This window comes from Urocampus carinirostris, chromosome 20, assembly GCF_059441175.1.
Source record: "Urocampus carinirostris isolate Australia breed hairy pipefish chromosome 20, RoL_Ucar_1.0, whole genome shotgun sequence".
In the NCBI taxonomy this organism is placed as follows: Eukaryota; Metazoa; Chordata; class Actinopteri; order Syngnathiformes; family Syngnathidae; genus Urocampus; species Urocampus carinirostris.
Genome location: NC_142368.1, coordinates 877368 through 898403, shown reverse-complemented (window position 1 = coordinate 898403; position 21036 = coordinate 877368). Strand labels below are relative to the sequence as shown.

At 43.7% G+C, this 21036-nt stretch overlaps 1 protein-coding gene across 2 annotated transcripts; it reads right to left on the bottom strand.

Moving 5' to 3' along the window:
* Nucleotides 1–10576: 10576 nt before the first annotated feature.
* Nucleotides 10577–18581, bottom strand: LOC148345924 (uncharacterized). Of its 2 annotated transcripts, none has more exons than XM_088325247.1 (7): nt 18375–18581; nt 14610–14792; nt 14365–14549; nt 13452–13708; nt 13270–13390; nt 12194–12329; nt 10577–10976 (listed from the first exon to the last, which is right to left on the bottom strand). In XM_088325247.1, the coding sequence occupies exons 2-7, from the start codon at nt 14788–14790 to the stop codon at nt 10786–10788; spliced, it is 1071 nt and encodes a 356-aa protein (XP_088181373.1). In that variant the 5' UTR covers nt 14791–14792; nt 18375–18581; the 3' UTR covers nt 10577–10785. The 2 variants fall into 2 exon arrangements, with proteins under 2 accessions (XP_088181373.1, XP_088181374.1); XM_088325248.1 differs by lacking the exon at nt 18375–18581 and adding an exon at nt 18052–18162.
* Between the last annotated feature and the right edge of the window lie 2455 nt (nt 18582–21036).

Genomic DNA, 21036 nt, shown 5'->3' with positions numbered 1-21036 from the left:
GCGATCACCGGATCCTGGGCGCATCCCTTTCCCTTTCTTCTAATAAAACTTGTGAGAAACGCAACGCGAGTGGGTCCTGTCTCCGTTCTGGTCCTGACAAAAACATTACATTTGCTTAGAATTTGGGTCAATTCAACCCAGTAAAACCATCAAGAAAAAAGGGGATGTATTGGGTTGGTCTATTCTTATTCAAAGTTGGGTTTTTCTTAACCAAACTAGCTTTAGAATGTAAAACAATGTAGGTATCCATTTTGAAACAACCCAAGCATTGGGCTAATTTGGTGTAAAACCAGCCAGGAAATGGGTTGAATTGGCCTATTGACCCAAACTGTCATGATTACTGATTACATTACATGATTACATGGCTCCCTGCCTCTTTTTTTAAACCCCTACCTTCCTGTCATCATTTGTCAGATCATCTGCGGACCTACGCTACACGCTAGGCAAGCTTTTGGGACTCCTGACTCTATCCTGCCCTGTTTTCCGTCTGATTCCCGTTGCCGACCTCTTTTCTTTACCCGTTTAGGTTTTCTCTTCATTTTTTCATTTTCTCTTTTTTCTCTTTCTGTCTCTCTCTCTCTTGCTTTCTTCTTTCTATCTTACTCGCCTTCTCTCTTTCTCTCCTTCTCTTTTATCTTCTTCTCTCTTTCTCTTTCTCTTTGGATTTCATTCTTTCTCTTGCTCTTTCCCCCTCTTTCACTATTTCTCTTTTTATCTATTTTGTTTTGCATGCTCTCTATCTTTCTCTCTCTCTCTCTCTCGCTCTCTATCTTTCTCTCTCTCTCTCTCTTTCTCACTCACCTTCTCTCTTTCTCTCCTTCTCTTTTATCTTCCTCTCTCTTTCTCTTTGGATTTCATTCTTTCTCTCTCTCTTTCCCTCTCTCTCACTGTTTCTCTTTTTATCTATTTTGTTTTGCATGCTCTCTCTCTCTTTCTTTCTCTCTTACTCACCTTCTCTCTTTCTCTCCTCTTTTATCTTCCTCTCTATTTCTCTTTCTCTTTCTCTTTGGATTTTATTCTTTCTCTCTCTCTTTCCCCCTCTCTCACTATTTCTCTTTTTATCTATTTTGTTTTGCATGCTCTCTCTCTTTTTTCTCTCCCTCTCTTTCTCTTATTTCTTTCTCTCTAAACTACTCGTCCGGCCCCCGAGAGAATGTTTGTGGCCCCCGAGTTCAAATGAGTTTGACACCCCTGCTTTAGATGATCATAAACCCAACCAATTGTTTGGGTTGTTGCAAACAAGAAGACCCCGACTATGCACTCAAATGTGGTCACTCACTTCTCTCACATCTGAAGTCAATTGTCCTGATTACCCTCCAACCACACCTCTCCCTCTTTACTATTTCAACACTCAGTTTCCTTGGCTTGGTGCTAGTTCATTGGCTACCCTTTCACATTTTAATCTCTCTTTTCGCAGCATTGTTGTTTGACCCGCCCTCCCGGATCACCAGTAAAGCCTGCCGAACCCTTGGACTGCCTTTACTGGGTGAGTTCACTCAACTACCGACCCCTTAAATATAAACATTCTTTTTTTTAAAAATGAAAATAGATTCAATTTTCCTTAGAGGAGTTAACTCTACAACACAACGAAAGACCATAGGTCAATCAACCCAAACTTGGGTTATTTTTGTTATTACTACGTTTGTTAATGGGAGTAGAAAGAAGAGAAAGAAAGAGAAAGGGGAAGTGATAGAGAGAAGGAAATAATGGGTCAGAAAGTAGGCAAAAATAATGTAAATAAAGAGTGATAGAAAGGAAGAGAAGAGAAAGAGAATGAAAGGGTAAGAGTGAAGAGAAAACAAAAGATCGAAAAAAATGAGAGAAAGAAAATGGGTAAGAAGGAAGGGAAAAAGAGTAAGGTAAGTAAGAATAGATAGAAACAGAGATGGTAAGAAAAGAAGAATAAAATAGAAGGTCATCATGAAGAAAACAAGTATAGGAAGGAGAGAAAGAGCAGGCGAAAAAGAGAAAAAGAAGTAAAAGGAGAGAGAGAGAGAGAGAGAGAGAGAGAGAGAGAGAGAGAGAGAGAGGTGTAGATAGAGAACGAGAGAGAGAGAGAGAGAGAGAGAGGTGTAGATAGAGAACGAGAGAGAGAGAGAGAGAGAGAGAGAGAGAGGTGTAGATAGAGAGAGAGAGATAGAGAGGTGTAGATAGAGAGAGAGAGGTGTAGATAGAGAGAGAGGTGTAGATAGAGAGAGAGAGAGAGAGAGAGAGAGAGAGAGGTGTAGATAGAGAGAGAGAGAGAGAGAGAAAACAAGGAAAAGGGGTAGGAAGTACGGTTAAATTAACAATTTAAAAAAATAATTTGACAAAAAAAATCTTGATGAGCCAGCACCGATGAGCTCTTTTCAGAACAGGTCTGCCGCAAGCACCTCAACTGTCTTGAGAGGGGCACCACCTTGGAGACCCCCTTGCTTTAGAGATTGGACCCAAATATTGCTCGCATTTGTGGTGTGTTTCCCGCAACTTGGAGACAATTGGCGGTCCGGGTTCGAACCCTTAAAAACAAAAGAAAAGGCGAGGCGACATTTGGCCCATGCCCTCCAGCAAGCAGGAAAGATCACTGCTTGCATAATTGGAGGAAAAGGTCACCTTTGGATGTTGAGTTTGGAGCCAAAGACAAACCGGATTGCTTGCTATTCTCCATTCTTCTTGGAATAATAGGCCACGGGTGCCAAAGATGCGGCCCGCGGGCTGAATCAGGCCCTCCGATGGTTATTATCCAGCCTGCCAGACAACACCGAGGGAAAAACGAGACGCAGTTTGAAAAATGTCCACTTGATGTTGACAAAGCCTGGTTGCGCTCGCATAGCAACTGGAGCTGGGTTACTTTCTCTCTCTCTTTTTCTTATTCTCTTTTTTTCTTTCTTCCTTTCTTTTTCACTGTCTTTTTCTCTCTCACTTATTTTTGTTCTCTATCTCTGTTTCTCCTTTTCTCACTCTCTCTCTCTCATCCTTCTTTCTCTCTAAGCTCTCTCTTAATCTCTCACTCTTTCTTCTTTCTTTTTCCTTTTCTTTTTCACTCTTCCTCTCTGATTATCTTTTTTCCTCTCCCCTCTCTCTTTCTCTTTCTTTGTTTCTCCCTTTCTCTTTCTCTTTTATGTTTCTATATCACTCAGTCTGTCTCCGTGTGTCTCTGTTTTTCTTTCTGTCTTTTTCTTTCGATCATTTTTTTCTGGTTCCGCTCGCATAGCAATTGGAGCTGGGTTATTTTTCTCTATCTTTTTCCTCTTTCTTTATTCCTTTTCTTTTTCATGTCTTTTTCTCTCTCTCTTGTTTTTTTCTCTTGTTTTTCCTTTTCTCTCTCTTTTTTTTTTCTTTCTTTTTAAGCTGTCTCTCTCTTCATCTCTCTCACTCTTCTTTCTTTTCCTTCTCTTTTTCTCTCTTCCTCTCTGGTTATCATTTTTCCTCTCCCCTCTCTCTCTCTTTCTTTGTTTCTCTCTTTCTCTTTTATTTTTCCATATCACTCAGTCTGTCTCTGTGTGTCTCTGTTTTTCTTTCTGTCTTTTTCTTTCTATCATTTTCTCTCTCTCCCTCTTTCTCCCCCTTTCTTTCTCCATTGTCTTCCTTTCTCTCACTTTTTAACTCTTTGTTTTTCTCTTTTTCCCCTTTTCTTTCTTTACCCTCTCTTTCACTCTCTTTTTTTTTCTCCTTCTTACCCTTTTTTCTTTCTCTGTTTCACTGTCTTTTTTGACTCTCTCTTTTTTTCCTCTATATCTTTCTTTCTCTCTTTCATCTACTAATCCGGCCCCTGTGACTTTCCTTTTTACCATGTGGGCTCCTGAGGTTAAACGAGTTGTACACTACTGTTATAAGTAGTGTTACTAAAAAAATAGTTACAGTTACTATATTTTTATTTAAAAAGTAATGTTTCTGAAATAACATCAAAGGCGGCAAGACAGTACTTTCAACAATCTTCTTTTCTCAGGGAACCAATGATTTAAAATTGATAAGACGAATTGAAAAGCAATTGAGGTTTAATTCCAAAAGTGACGGCTAAGAGAAAACACGTGGTGGCTCTACCATCCATTTAACTAATAATAAAATCTCCTTCCACCTCACCTGAGCTGAGTCAAGCCGGCCTTCTTTCATCTCCGGCCAACTTTTTCGATTTTCCTTCCCGAGGGCGTCGGACGGACTCTCTCCACGCCTCACTGTACACAAACATCAAAGAGATAAAAGGACTTTTTCCGGGCGGGACATCAACGAGAGGTGCTCGCCACATCCCATAATAACCGGAGAGCGGATGATGGAGCCATGATGCTAAATAGGAAAGACAAAATGGAGAAAAAAAGAACTAAGCAGGGATTCATTACAGCCTAGCCAGGAGACGGCTCGTTAGGGCGCGCTAATGACTTGTTTGCATCTCGCGCTGAAAATTGAAAAGCTCGGCAAAATTCAACAAACGAGGAAGATGATTTTACGCGACCGATTCCTGAAATTCGTTAAAAAAAAACAAAATATTTTGAACAATATACAATAATACGTGACTTGTCACACAAAAGTGCATTTTGAAGAATATTCCTAGGTCAAAATAGCTTTATTTATAATACATGACACGAAATTCACCTAGCAAACTCGTTTGAAGTCGGGGGCCACACCATAGAAGAAACGTTCTGTCGGGGGCCCCACGAGTAGATTCAAGAGAGAGAAAAAGAGAGATAGAGAAAGAGGGACGGAAAAGGAGAGAGGGCGGGACAAAGAAAGAAAAAGAGGGAGAGAGCGTGAGAAACAAAAGATAAAAAGTCATGAGAAAGGGGGAAAAGAAAGGTAGCAGAAGAAAGAAATCCAAAGAGAATTAGAAAGACAGAAGGAGAGAAAAGAGAAAAGAAAGCACAAAGGGTAGGAAGAGAGAAAGAGGAAAAAAAGGAAAAAAGGAAGTTAGAGCAAAAGAAGTTAAAAAGACAGAGAGAGAGAAAGAGACAGAGTGGGAGAAAAGGGGTGGGAGAGAGAGAGAGTGTGTGAGAGTGAGAGAGAGAGTGTGTGAGAGTGTGAGAGTGAGAGAAAAGATAAAAAGATAAAAAGAGAAGTCGTGAGAGAGGGGGATAGAGGGAGAGGAGTAAAGAAATCCAAAGAAAAATAGAAAGACAGAAGGAGAAAAAAGAGAAAAGAAAGCGCGAAGGGTAGGAAGAAAGAAAGAGAAAAGAGAGAAAAGGAAAAAAGGAAGTTACAGCAAAATAAGTTCAAAAGACACAGAGAGAGAAAGAGACAAAGAGCAACAAAGGAAGAGGAAAAAGAGAGACACAGAGAATGAAAGAGACAGAGGGTGGGAGAGAGAGAGAAAAGGGGTGGAAAAGAGGAGGGAAAAGGGGTGGAAAAGAGAGAGAGAAAAAGGGTGGGAAAGAGAGAGCGAGGAAGAGCGAAAAAGGGTGGGAAAGAGAGTTGGAGGGAGAGAGAAAAAGGTTGGAAAAGAGCGAGAGAGAGAGAGTGGAAGAAAAAGGGTGGAAGAGAGAGAGAGAGAGAGAGGGAGAGAGAGACAGAGAGAGAGAGAGAGAGAGAGGGAGAGAGAGAAAAAGTGTGGAAAAAAGAGAGAGAGGGAGAAAAAGGGTGGAAAAGAGCAAGAGAGAGAGTGGGAGAAAAGGGTGGAAAAGAGAGAGGGAGAAAAAGGGTGGAAGAGAGAGAGAGAGAGAGAGAGAGAGAGAGAGAGGGAGAGAGAGACAGAGAGAGAGAGAGAGAGAGAGGGAGAGAGAGAAAAAGTGTGGAAAAAAGAGAGAGAGGGAGAAAAAGGGTGGAAAAGAGCAAGAGAGAGAGTGGGAGAAAAGGGTGGAAAAGAGAGAGGGAGAAAAAGGGTGGAAGAGAGAGAGAGAGAGAGAGAGAGAGAGAGAGAGAGAGAGAGAGAGAGAGAGAGAGAGAGAGAGAGAGAGACCGTTTTTCTCTTGCGCTTCTTTGAGTGTTGTCTCCCGGGCCGGATCCAATCCCTAAGCGGGCCCGATCTGGCTAGCAGGCCGCCTGTTTGACTCCTGTGACTTAGATTATCTGCTGTCTTGCTGCTACAGGTACACACACAAAAATATTCATTCTTCCTTGTGCCTTGTAGCGCTCGGTGGTCAAATATTACCCACTGTCTCTTTAAGCTTGACTCTATTTACCAGCTACCGAAAAGTCAACGAGGGCCCAAAAATACTACGCTAACTCCATAGGTGACGTGTACTTGAGCAAATTTTGGGACATTTTGAACATCTAGGTGTATTTTGTGAAGAAGAAAGTATACTCTTACTCTGCAAATTAGGCTCCATTGAAGCCGTTACTTAAATCCCCTCTTGTCACGGTTGCCTCGGCCCCCAATTGGTCCCTGCTGTGTGGCGCCAGCTTTTGTCACGGTTGTCAGGGCGCCCGATTGGCCCTGCCCACGGACACCAGCTGAAACGCGTTGACGGATTGCTCCCTGACTAATTGCTGTCTTGTGAGTTGCCTTTTGTTGGAGCATCAAGCCCTGTGAATCCCGTTTTTTTCCTGTGTTTTTTGCTCTTGTTTTGCCAAACCCTGCGAATCCCCGTTTTTGCCTGTGTTTTGTTCCTGTTTTGTTCTCGCCTCGATCCGTTCGATCTCGACCACTCCCTCCTTCTGATCAATCTACTTCCGCGACTGACGATCCCCGGATCGAGCGTGCGCTCATTTCTCTTCTCCCCAATAAACTGTGAGTAACGTTACGCGCTTGGGTTCTGCTTCCTGTTTCCTGTCCTGGTTCGTGACACCTCTACATAGGTATGCCCCTGTCTGTCCTGCTAAGGCGTGTTTATTTTGTCAGAGATGACCTTTTCTTTGATTTAGATTAGACCGGTGACCCACACAACCACCAGGTGGCACTAGTGAGCAGGGTCAGGAACGGTTTTCTTGTTTTGCAATATCATTTTCAGGAAAAATTGCTTTCAATTTTAATCATTTGGGTTTAAAATTCGTTTTTCTGTCAACCGGATCGACCACTAGGTGGGGCTGACGATCCCCCATCAGAAATAGTCCGAACCAGCTTCTTTTGCGGTTGGTAAAGGGTTAAAAGGAGTAATGGATCTGGAGCAAAGTAGTCCACTACCACTTTTGCTTGAGTACAGATTTTGACTCTCCTACCAAGCGAACTGCTGACTCTTCTTCTTAACCGTAATTGCGCTGAGCTCGAAAGGCAAACTACAATCGTGGACGGGGTAATGATGTGAGCGTGAGAGCAAGGCGGTGGGGGCAAGTGGGGGGGGGGGGTTTACAAGAGTGGGGGGGTACCGAAAACAGCCCGAAGGCATCAGGATAGAGGCCGCTACCGTAGATGCCAAGCATCATCTCATCGGGAATACGATCTCAGAATAACGAGCTGCGTCCAATTCCCTAATAAGCTAGCCAGCGTTTAAGGACTGTGCTGCAAGCAAAAGCTGTTGGGGTTGACGCCGTCGTGGGAGTGTTTAAGGATACGGCGCTTCAGCTCGTCCTCAACAGGCAGACGAGCTAAAGTCCCCCGTCACCTGCCCCTGACTCGAATCATTAATCCAGTATTTAAGGACTGTGCCTACAGCAAAAGGTTTTGAATTGAGGCTGGCTTGTAGCTGTTAGCATGATTGGTTAGCATCTACTCTTAAGCATGTTGTTGTTAACATGACTTGTTGGCAATTAGCCTTTACCATGGCTCGTTAGCATTTACTCGTTAGCATGTAGCTGTTACCATAAGTCCTTACATTGTAGGTGTTAGCATGCAGGCGTTAGCATGACTTGTTAGCAAGTAGCTGTTATGATGACTCGTTAGCAGGTTGTTGTGAACATGATACTGTTTGGTGTAGTTGTTAGCATGACTCGTAGCATCTACTGTCTAGCATTTAGCCATTACCATGGCTCGTTAGCAAATATCTGTTAGCATAGCTCGTGAGCATTTACTGGATAGCATGTAGCTGTTACCATAAGTCCTTACATTGTAGGTGTTGGCATGCAGGGGTTTGCATGACTTGTTAGCATGTAGCTGTTATCGTGACTCGTTAGCAGGTCGTCGTTAGCATGGTACTGTTTGCATGTAGTTGTTAGGATGACTTAAAGCATCTACTTGCTAGTATGTAGCTGTTACCATGGCTCTTTGGTAAATAGCTGTTAGCATGGCTTGTTAGCATCTACTCTTTAGCATGTTGTCATTAACACAACTTCTTGGCAAGTAGCCGTTACCATGGCTTGTTAGCAGAGAGCTGTTAGCATTTACTCGTTAGCACGTAGCTGTTACCATAAGTCCTTACATTGTAGATGTTAGCATGCAGGCATTAGCACGAATTATTAGCAGGTTGTGAGCATGTTACTGTTTGGTGTAGTTGTTAGCATGACTCGTAGCATCTACTGACTAGCATGTAGCCGTTACCATGGCTCGTTAGTAAATAGCTGTTAGCATGGCTCGTTTACATTTACACGTTAGCATGTAGCTAAAGAGCCATGGTAAAGGGTACATGCTAGCAAGTAGATGCTATGTGTCATGCTAACAACTCCATGCAAACAGTAACATGCTGACAACATGCATGTAGTTGTTAGCATGACTCGTAGCATATACTTGCTAGCATGTAGCCGTTAACATGGCTCGTTAGCGTGTAGCCGTTAGCAGGACTCATTAGCATGTAGTCATTAGCATGTAGTCATTAGCACGCCATTTGCTTCATGTGGGTCGGTGACACACTTGCCCCCCCCCTTAGTAAAATCCCTATTTTTCAACTCTTTTTTTTTTTTTTTTCTTTTTTTTTTTCTTCTCTTTTGTGTCCTTTTCCCTAGCTTTTCGCTTCTTTTCTTTTTCTTTTTTCTCTTTCTTTTTTTTTTCATTTTATTTTTCCTACATCCACTTTTCTTGAGGTGGGTACTGCCCCCTTTGGTAACGCCCCTGATCGGGCCGGCTCGGCCAACTCATAACCCAATATCGGATGGTACTCCTTATGCGATGTTATCGGATGCTGCGGGTTCTAACGGAGGAGACGGGAGTTCTGCCGTTGCCATGGCAACAACATCCCCATCCCCGGAGCTCATGCCGGGGGAGGGGGGGGGGGTCTTTGAGGGAGGGGGTGTGAGCGTCTTCATCTCGGGCAAACACGAACAGAAACGAATGGGGAAATCGGGCGGGGGTTGTCAAGGATGCGGCCCGCGGGCCGGATCGGGTTCACCAAAGGGTTTGAATTAAGCCGGCGAGACGACGCCGAGAGAAGCGAAAGAGAAAAACCGGCTGCGCTTTGGAATGTGTACACTAGATGTCGCCGAAGCGAGAGCTGAATTTCTTTCTTTCTCTCTTTCTCCCACTCTTTTTCTCTTTATATTTCTATTTTTTTATGCATTTCTCTTTCTCTGCTTTTCACCATTTTTTTCCTCTTTTTCACTCTTTTTCTTTTTATCGCTCTTTTTTTTGTTTGTTTCTTTCTTCCCCATTCTTTCTTTCTCTTTCTTTCGCACCCTTCCGTTCCTTTATTTCTTTATCTTGCTCTTTTTTTTAAATGCTTTCCCTTTATCTTTCTCCCTCTATTGCCTTTTCTCTATCTCTTCCTCACCCTCTTTTTGTTTTTTCCTTTCTTCCCCATTCTTGTCCCTCTAGTTTTTTTCTTTTTTCTCTCTCCCTTTCTCTTTCCTTTCTTTTATTTCTTTGTCTTGCTCTTTCTTTCTTTCACTCTTTTTTCTTTCTAATGCTTTCCCTTTATCTCTCTCTTTTGCCTTTTCTTTATCTCTTCCTCACAACCTCTTTCTTTCTGTCTTTCTTTGTATCTCTTTTTTAGTTCTTTCTGTCTCTGTCTTTCGTTCTCTTTCTCTCCCTCTCTCTTCATTCTTTCTGCCTCATTCTCTCCTTCCTTTCCCATTATCTGTCGCTATTTCTTTTTCTCATACTCTTTTTGTCTCTTTCTCTTTCTTTCTTTCTCTGCTTTTCTCTCTCTCTCTCTCATTTGTTCTTTCTTTTTCTCCCCTTCCCTCATTCTTTCTTTATTTCTGTCTCTGTCTTTTTCTCTTTTGGTCTATCTTATTCTTGCTTTGTACCTTTGCTTTTCTTTCTCCCTCTTTCTCTCTCTTTCTCTTTTTTATTTATATTTTCTTTCAATATTCATTTAATTTAATCCTAAATATTTGAATCCATGTTTTAATGTAAACCAAAAGATGTCATTTTAATATCGTAAAGGACTCCTAAAAAGAATCTTTTGTATTTATTCATAGTATTTTCGTGGCATGTTAAACAAAAACAACAATTGAAAGTACGTCATTTTCACAATAATATTGTCAAGTTTAAGCCTAAGTAGACACTCGGAATGAGGAGAGAAGACATCAATGGATTTTGAACTTGTAAGGAAGACAGGGAGAGAAGCCTCCAGATAAGAAATTCCAACCTGTTCTAAAGACCCTCCCCGGAGCCTTTTAGTTTTATTACATATATTAAGTTACTAAAGCAGATCCTCCCGAAAAGGCGCGAGCATCAAAGAACAAAAACACGATTGGCCGATTGCGACCATGACGCAATCTTCAAAACTAAGAACGAGAGAACTGGCATCTTTGCACTCCTCCAATAGGATTACAATAATATTACAACTTGTTTACTGTTTTTAATATTTTATTTTAAAACTTTAGACTGCAATCATGACATCCAGCCAGGAGATGGCAGTAGAGTAACACAAAATAGGTCTGCATTTCTTGGACACGCTCCAATCAACTCTTCCTTTTTCATCTTTTCAGGGGTTTGTTCCACCCTGAACAGGCACGATCAAAATAGAATAAAAGCAGATAGACGCAATGGAAAATAAAGGCTCTTTAAACTCAGTCGGGCATTGTTAACACTTATTTTGAAAATCTGACGGGAAAATAAAAAAGGCTTTAGGAGTGGCAAAGCAAATCGGATTCCTGCAGGCTGCTGAGGGTCTTCTTCTGAAGCTGGAGGGGAGAATCGCACTTGAGCGCCCCCCGTGGCGACAAGGTCACGTTGGTGGCTCTCATCCAACGCAGCATCGGCTGAAGGTCGCAGTCGCATCTCCAGGGGTTGTCGTGAAGGTGCAATTTTTTCAACGCTAGGAAAGAAATAAACGGTTTGTCGGCGAATACGGTTTTTATCTTCGTCACAGCACAGAAACCGCACTCATGGAAACCCCTCTCGACCTGATTCCTGCGTTCCATACCGTTTCTGACCCTGTCCTCCTTGGCAGACTTTTTTCAATCGGCATCACATGGTTCCGTTCCAACCTTACAGACCGCACTCGGCTCGTATTACTCAGGCCCTTCTCCTCTGACCCTCTGCTCCAGTTTCCACAGGTGTGCCCCAGGGCTCTATCCTGGGGCCCTTCCTTTTCATAACTTACCAATGCCATGGGTAAATACACTTTTTGATCATCCGTGTCGCGACGCATGTTCAACCCACTGACATCCAGAACCCTGCTACCCGGCCCATCTCCCAATCTGAAATCAGAACCCACCTTTTCAGACTAGCTTATTCGTCCACCTAATCCAAAACTGCTTCACGGGCTTCACGGGGTCAACCCCTTTTTACTGAACTTGTTTTTATCTATTTTTATTTATTGACTGTCCTGATACAATTTCTGACCCCGTCCTCCTCAGCAGACTCGTTTCAATTGGCATCACTCACATACCCCCCTCATGGTTCCGTTCCCACCTTACGGAACGCACTCAGGTCATATTACTCAAGTCCTTCTCCTCTGACCCTCTGCTCCAGTTACCACAGGTGTGCCCCAGGGCTCTATCCTGGGGCCCTTCCTCTTCATAACCAACCTACGCCAGGGGTAATTACACTTTTTCAGGATCCGTGTCAACCCCATTTTAGTGTACTTGTTTTATCTGTTTTTATTTATTTTTGTTTATTGACTGTCCTGATACCATTTCTTACCCCGTCCTCCTCGGCAGACTCTTTTCCATTGGCATTACCCACACACTCCCCTTATGGTTCCGTTCCCGCCGTACGGAACGCACTCGGTTCGTATTACTCAGGTCCTTCTCCTCTGACCCTCTGCTCCAGTTACAACAGGAGTGCCCCAGGGCTCTATCCTGGGGCCCTTCCTCTTCATAACACTAACCCTACGCCAGGGGTAATTATTCTTTTTCAGGATCCGTCTCAACCCCTTTTTACTGTACTTGTTTTATCAGTTTTTATCTATTTTTGTTCATTGACTGTCTTCTATTCTGTGTACAGCGACCTTGGCTGTCCTGAAAAGCGCTTTGAAATCAAATGTAGTATTATCGTTATCATTCTAACGGCAATGTGGGCGGGGCTTACAAGAAATTTGGCCCAACGCGTTGCCGTCCACGGTCTTGAGGCGGTTCCCGCTGACGGCCAGTTGAGAGAGCCTGGGCATGTCCTTGAACGCCTCGGACGGCAGGTGATCAAGGTCGTTATTCCTCAGGTAGAGTTCCTGTTGGACAATCGGTTAGGTTGAATTTAATTTCTGGAAGTCAGATTTGGGAGGAAATGGAAAGAATGTTGGAATTTTCTTGTGACTCAACTGTTAAAGGGGGGTATGTTGTGGAGAGACCGAGTCAACCCTCTGCGTTATGTTGTTGTATAAGTAAGTGACCTTAAGAAATTGTGTATGCAATAGAGGACTTGACACCTTGATCGTCCGAATTTGTTGCTGGGATAAGAGTGAAACAACCCAACTAGAAAAGGGGGAATATTGTGGAGAAAGAGTTAACTATGCAAAGACTTTTGCAAGAAACATCTGGAAATAATGTGTGTTATATAACTGCCCTGAAGAACATGTGTAACCGATGGAGGTCTCGATGCACTGATTGTAATTTACCTGTGACTAAATTGTTATATCACTGGAGAGGGGGAAATATTGTGGAGAAAGAGTGAACTATGCAAGGACCTTTGCAAAATTCATCTAGAAAGGAAGTGTGTTATATAACTCCCCTGAAGAACATGTGTAACCGATGGAAGTCTCGAATTTACCCGTGAATAAATTGTTATACAACTTGAGAGGGGGGAATATTGTGGAGAAAGAGTTAACTATGCAAGAACCTTTGCAAGAAGCATCTGGAAAGGATGTTGTCGTGACTTGAAGAAGTTGTGTCACTAATGTAGGACTTGATACCCTGAGTGTCTACATCTGGTGTCAACCCAATTTTAATGTCACTTGACTTCCTGGAAGTCATCTAAATGCAAGTCTCAATGTGTGAAGGTGCAGGTCCTACTAGGTTTTTGTATCGTCCGCAGGTAGAACTGGTTTTTGAACAGTTACTTGACAACTCCATTTTAGCCTAGCTGCTAAAAGACTACCGGGCTTAAGGTTCAAGCCACCAAATAGCGAAGATCTGGTTCATAAATACATCGAACATGACAGGAGAGGTCACCTGCAAAACCGAAAGTCCAGCAAACGTAGCCGGCCTGAGCGTAGCCAGAAGGTTGTTGTCGAGGACCAGCATCTCCAAAGAGCTCAACGGCTTGAAGACTCCGGCAGGAAGAACCTTCAGACTGGTTTTCGGAAAACAAATCGGATCTTGCTTGCTTTCTTTGATCCAATAGTCTCTCCTACCTGTTGTTGTCCAGGTTGAGGAACATGAGGCGCCTGAGTCCGGCGAAGGCCTTGGGTGAGACCTTCTGGATGCGATTGAGGGAAAGATCCAAAACCTTGAGAGCGATCAAGGGTTTGAAGGTGTTGGGCGCCAAAACCGTCAGGCTGTTTTCAGGAAGGTCTAATTCCGAGAGGTTCCTCAGGCCCGCGAACATGTTGGGCTTCAGGGTGCCGATCTGGTTCTGACCCAACATCAGGAAGCGAAGGTTCAGAAGATCCTGAAAGAGGTCAAGTGATTATTATTACCTTTTTTTCTTCATTTTTTTCTTCTTTTCTTTCTTTCTTTTTTTTCTTTTTTCCTCCGTCCCTCCCTAACTCCCTTCCTTCCTGTCTCACCTTTTCCCCTCCTACCTTTCCTTCTGTCTCTCTTCCTTCCTTCCTTTTTTCCTTTCTTTTTTACCTTCCTTCTTTCCTTCCTTCTTTTCTTCCTTCCTTCCAACCTTCTTTCCTTCTTCCCCCTTTATTTCTTTTTCTTTTTATTCTTCGTCCGTCCCTCCCTAACTCCCTTCCTTCCTGTCTCACTTTTCCCCTCCTTCCTTTCCTTCTGTCTTTCTTTCATCTTCTTTTCCCTTCCTTCTATCCTTCTTTCCTTCCTTCCTTCCTCCCCCTTTTCTTTCTTTCTTTTTTTTCTTTCTTTCTTTCCGTCTCTCTCTTTTTCTCTATTTCTCTCTCTCTTTGTCTCTATCTTTTTTTAATCCCTCTCTCTTTGTATGTCTCTCTCTCCCTTCCTATCTTTCTCTCTTCCTTATTCTCTATCTTTCTTTTGGTCATTTTTCTTTCTCTACACATGGGGGGCACTACCTTCACCAAGTACCGTACGTTATCACGGGGAAAACCTGCAGAGCTCGCGGCTCGTAACAGAGCGGGATCTGACCTTGAAGGCCCCGGGCGGCAGGTTCTTGATGCGATTGGCGAAGAGGTTGAGGAGCGCCAAGGCGTCGGCGCCGTAGAAGGCGCGAGGATGGACCTTCCCGATGGCGTTGTGTTCCAAAGTCAGGCTTTCCATCTCGGGAAGCGAGGCCAGGGCGTGGGCCCCGAGCTCGGCGATGGCGTTCTCACCTTGAAAGGAGACCGGTAAGCGTCCCCTCGGAGGTCACGACGTCGCCGGGCGCGCCCTACCCATTTTGAGGAGGCGGGCGTCGGACGGAATCCCGGCGGGTAAGGCGCCCAGACCTTTCTTGTGGCAGTCCACTTCCGTCTTGTCCCGTTTGGTTTTGCATTTGCAGCCGGCGGGACAGACGGCGGCGTCCGACTGCCAGCACAAAATGGCCGCCAAGGTCACCCAGGCCGCGTATTTCATCCCTGAGGAAGAAGGACGTTCCCACGGTAGTACGCGGCGCGTCGTAAAACGCCGGAAAACTTGGAACGGACGTGTGAACATTTCCCATCCGCATTCCCGGGTGACGGGGGTTGTCTCGTTCTCCGGCTTTTTTTTCAACTCTTTGTTTGAACAAAGTTTGAAAAGCCTGGCTGGATAAAGTGACAGACGGGGTAGGTAGGTTAGTAGGTAGGTGGGTGGGTAGGTAGCTAGATGGGTAGGTAGGTAGTTGGGTAAGTAGGTAGGAAGGTAGGACAGAAGGTAGGTGGATAAGTAGTAGGTGGGTGGGTCAGTAGGTAGGTAGGTAGGTAGGTAAGTAGGCAGGTAGGTGGGTAAGTAGGTAGGTGGGTGGGTTGGTGAGTAGGTAGGTAGGTAGGTAGGTGGCTCGGTGAAGTGGTAGGTAGGTAGGTAGGTAGGTAGGTAGGTGGCTCGGTGAGGTGGTAGGTGAGTAAGTAGGTAGGTAGGTGGATGGGTAGGTGGGTGAGTAAGTAGGTAGGTAAGTAGGTAGGTAGGTAGGTGGGTGGGTAGGTAGGTAGGTAGGTAGGTGGCTGGGTGACTAGGTAGGTGAGTAGGTAGGTAGGTAGGTAGGTGGATGGATAGGTGGGTGTGTAGGTAGGTAGGTTAGTAGGTAGGTAAGTAGGTAGGTAGGTAGGTTGGTAAGTAAATAGCTAGGTAGTTAGGTGGGAGAGTAGCTAAGGAAGGTGGGTAGGTGGGTGGTTAAATAGGTAGGTGGGTGTGTAGGTAGGTGGGTAAGTAGGTAGGTAAGTAGGTAGGTGGGTGAGTAGGTAGGTAGGTTAGGTAGGTAGGTAGGTGAGTAGGTAGGTAGGAAGGCGGGTAGTTAGGTAGGTAGGTTGTTAGGTAGTAAGTTAAGTAAATTAGCCAAACTAATGGGGAAACCCGATTTTGCCCCTTTGAAATCACGTTTTCACAAAAGTTTCATGCTTTTACCTCTTATACGTGTTTCCATTTAAACGAAAATCTGTCTCTTCCTCGAGAGTTTGTCAGGTTTTCCGTACGTTTGAGGAGAGGGATCTCATTTTTTCGAGGGCTTGAAAGGTTTTCGGGCGTGGCCCGTCGCTAAAAGCGCTACTTGTTCTCTTAAAGGGCCTCTCCAAAGCCGTCGGCAAAATTACCATGACCTAAAGATTGTTCCTGTCCATTAGCTCCACACGGATTAGCATAAATAGAATCGCGGCTTCAGACATACTTGAGAAGTACAGTTCGTTTTTTCCCCCCGGGAATAACAAAATACGACATTGCGATTTTTACGAAAAACAAAGAAGAAAACAGGTAAAAAAAATGAGGTATGTGAGTTGCAGCGAGTGGCTAGAACATCAAGTTATTATTTGAACGAACGCGGAAGTGGGACTTCCGTGGCGAGCCGTGGCGGTGTAGGGAACGTAAAGAACGGGTCGAAAGCCAGGAGAGGAGAGTAGACGTGGTCTAGATCAAAACAGATTGTAACGGGAGACTAACAGGAGCAAAAAAATAGGACAAGCGAAAAAGGGCTTGATGTGTAAAAACAGAGGTTCGCAGACGGAACAACAAAAGGGGACTGACAGGACAGAGTTTAAATACTGACAGAGAGTCAATCTGTCAACAAGCTGCAGCTGGCGCCACACGGTCGGGGCCAATTGGGCGCCATGGCAACCGTGACATACAGGCGGGGCCAATTGGGCGTCATGGCAACCGTGAAATACAGGCGGGGCCAATTGGGCGCCATGGCATCCATGACAAATATAAGAAATTCAAAATATCAATAAAGTGTGTACCTAAACATAGAAAATGGTTTACTTATGTCGTTATGAAAGATTAATATTTCAGTAAAAAGTGACAAAGATAACATTTTTAACCCAATCACTGTCATTTCCAGCAGCACTTTAACAACATTTATGAATTTGTAAATTATTTCCTCCTTTAACTCTCCTAATGTTGTCCCCGTTTTCTTCTTCCCCTTCCCCTTATTACTAACTTTCTTATCGGCAGGAAATAAAGCCTATAATAATAAGGATGATAAAATATAATGATATGATAATAATAATAATAACAGAATAATAAGGAAATAAAACCAACAGAATCACAATAAAATGAGATGTGGTCCCTCTCGAACGCGCCCATCGACCAAACGGGAAGAAGGGCATCATCGCCATCTACCGTTGAGGAGTGTCATCGACCTTTTGTCTTTTTTCTACTTTGTTGGATTATTTTACCGAAGAGAAGCCACGGGACCGCTTCTGGGTCCCGAGCCACGGGTTGTTGAACACTGGTTTCATCTCAAATCACAAATAGGAAACCTTATTTGCTATTCTGTGCATTAAATGTAAACGCAGATTCAATATTTCCCCGGAAATATAAGCTTGTTCTTCACAATATCATAATTTGTTTTCAATGGAAGCATCTCCGCCAGGGAGACTTACCCAAATGAAGTTGGATTCAATTGCTGCAGATTTCAATCCGATTCAGAGCGGTGGCAAAAAAGTGGCTATGGCTTTTTGATATTCGGGGTTGTCTCAAGCTGGCGGAGTGCGCTGGCCGGGATTATAAATGCCGCACGGCAAACCCCGGGTAAATATAGTGTCAGGCGTTAAGGGGGCGGGACTTTGCGCTTCCGCCTCAGAAAAATGTGAAGAAGGGGCGCCAACCGACGCTGTTTGGCACCATCCCGAGAAAAGTCGCGAGTGGGGAAGATGGCGCCGTTCCATCCCCTGCAAAACATATTTCAACTTTCACCTTATGTCAGCGACGGGCCGCAGAGGCCTTCAAGGGCCTTCAGTGCTGGCCTTAAGAATATCTGAATGAGCTGATGTCATCTTTTTTTCTAGTGGTTGTGTTGCTTACAGGTCTACTTACTAACTTACTTACAGTGCTCATTCACATACTAACCTAATTACTTACTGACTTAATTACCGACTGTTAGCATATTAAAATAGGTCACTGAGTATGTTGTCCCCTTAACATGAGTTTTCCAGCTATAGTAAGTTTACTTTTCCATCATTGCTTTGATGACGCACACCATGTTTGTCAACATATTTTAGTAAAGTCTTTAGGAGCTGAGCACGATTTGACAATTGCCCTCATCTTCGCTCACTCTTTCAGCCCCAGCTGCCACTTGTTCCCTCATTAGCCCTCCTGCTATTTAAGCGCGTCATCCTCGTTCACTCCTTTTCAGTCCGTCGGCGAACCTCAGTGCATTCAAGGCAAGCACTTTGGACTCCGGCTCCTGTTTTGATCCCGACCTGTTACCTGTATGGATCCCTGATCCACGCTCCGTTGGCCTGTCTCGGCTACCCGTATCCTGGCTGATTCCGTCCCCTTTTTCCTGTATTGATCCACGCTCTGTTCTCCTGTCCTGGCTACCCGTATCCTACCTGATTCCGTTCCGTTTCCTGTATCGATCCACGCTCTGTTCGCCTGTCTCGGTTACCCGTATCCTGCCTGATTCCGTCCCCTGTTTCCTGTATTGATCCACGCTCTGTTCTCCTGTCCTGGCTACTCGTATCCTGCCTGATTCCGTCCCTTGTTTCCTGTATTGATCCCCGCCCGCTCCGTTCTCCGGTCCCGGCTACCTGTATCCTGCCTGATTCCATCCTCTGTTTCCTGTATCGATCCCCGATCCACGCTCCGTTCACCCGTCCCGGCTAATCAACTCGTCCAGTCCACAATCATGTTTCGCCCTCCGGCCCAGACTGTAGAGCTCTCCGCCTGTCACCGTCGGCGAGGGCTTCCTGCTCCTCCTGCCCAGCGAGCACCGTATCGCCGTCTTTTTGCTCTTGTCCTGACTTCCTCTGCGCCGTTTTAACAAAAGTCCCTTTCGTTTGTCTTGTAATGTGAGCTCCCGGGAGAGCTTGTCGGAGTTTCATTTTCCGTTTTGCACGCGCCACGCCTTGCTCCCAAACCAATTCCGATGCCTTCCTCAGTGGGAGACGCGCTTTCCGTCGATTGGACCAGAGTGCGCTCTGATTTGGTCTTTATTTGGAAACTTTGTAATCATTGTTCTCAACTTCATTGCTTCTTTCAAGCTCTATTTCTTCAAAGTCTGAATACTTGGTCTGGTCCTTTCGCCTTCACTACCTACTTACTACTTACCTACTTAATGATGTAACTACCTACCGACTTACTTACTTACTTGCCTACTTACCTACCTACCTACCTGTCCACTTACTTATGTACCTACCTGCCTGCCTGCCTACTTACTTACCTACCGATCTACCTACTTACTTACCTAGCTACTTACTTACTTGCCTACTAACTTACTTGCCTACTTACCTGACGACCTACCTATCTACCTACCTACCTGTCAACTTATTTATGTACCTACCTACTTATTTACCTATCTACCTACTTACTTACCTAGCTACTTACTTACTATCCCACTACCTTACTTGCCTACTAACTTACTTGCCTACTTACCTACCGACCGACCTACCTAACTACCTACTTTTTACCTACCTATCTACCTACTTACTTGCCTACTAACTTACTTGCCTACTTACCTACCGACCGACCTACCTACCTACCTACTTTTTACCTACCTATCTACCTACTTACTTACCTAGCTAATTACTTACTTGCCTACTGACTTACCTGTCTACTAACTTACTTGCCTACTTACCGACCTACCTACCTACCTCCCTACCTACCTATCTACCAACTGACTTACCTAGCTACTTACTTACTTGCCAACTAACTAACTTACTTACCTACTTACTTACTTACTTACTTACTTACTTGCCTACTTACCTACCTGTCATCTTACCTATGTACCTACCTACCTACTTACTTACTTACTCACAGAACTCAAAGGTTTACCATACTTGGTAATGAGTCTTTCACAACACTGTGAGGGAATTGTGGGCCCACTCTTCTTTGCAAAATGGAAGGCTTTCTAGCATGAACTGCCTGTTGAAAGTCACACCAAAGCACTTCCATTTTTGTTGTATTTCTGTTGTCGTATTTCTGTACTAGTATTTCTGGTTTGTAGTATTACTGTACTGTAGTAGTCTTACGGTAGTCATTTTATTCTTTTTTTTCCCGAAATGATATAAGAGGTCCCCGTTTTTAAGCCCTAAATTTGATATTATGTTTCGTATTCATTTTGTCACATTTCTGTTGTAGTATTTTGTTGTTGACACAAGAAGGGACAATGAGGACAAAGTTGGTTTACTTTATTTATATATATATATATATATATATATATATATATATATATATATATATATAAAATCATTCTATTTTTAGCAAAATCATTCTTTATGATGAGTATGATTAAAACCATAACATGTGCTGTTGTTTCTTCATGTTTTGGTTGGTCTGCAAGAAACGTTGCTTCATGAAGAATTCCAGTTTTATAGCGACACCTGCTGGCGGTTATTATATTGACATCGTCATCGTGTTTGCGGTCGAAACCATTCCACTTTCAATGTATTTCTAATGTCGCATAAACAATGGAATCCAAAGCTAAAGTATTCCAATAGTATCACATAGAACTCTACACATACAGATATTGATATATGGATAGCTATGATATATCAATAGATGGCCGTGCATTTCACACCAAGGCCTTCATTTGGTCAAATCAATCCGACCCTCCATGACTATTTTACGACTGTAACACATTTACTGCAGATAAAAAACAATGACCTCATAAGATCATAAAATTGCAACACTACTTAGGAATATAGCCACAAAAATAGTTTTATTCTTTCTTCGTGAAGATTTCAAATACTCCTGTCGTTTCAGTTGTATCAAAATATCTTCATGCCGAAAGTCCAGCCTGTCCGGTCGAATTTCTGGCAAACATTTGTATTCCGTTCAGGACCGAAAATGTCCGTTCGACAGAAGCAGCGGCCGCGGGAATTTTCTCTTCACATTTTCCATGTGATACTTTGCTAACCGCACCCTAGACCATTATCATTTTCTGAGGCCAGCTAGCAGGCGGTGACTCTGCAACTTGGAATCTGATTGTCTTAACCAACTGATTTATTGAACACTAATATTACAGTACACAACCTTTTTTTAGCAAAGGCCTGCAAGTAAGGTTTCTGAACCTACCAACATGTCATGGCTGAAATGTGATTTGTTTTATGCTTAAATATACAAGCACATATCTGGAAACAGCGCAATGGATATATTTAGGCCAGCAGAGAAGGGCTTGCAGGCCCTGACGGCCCACCACTGATTATTACAGACAATAAGCAATTACAGTGACGTCACTCATCTATTCTTATT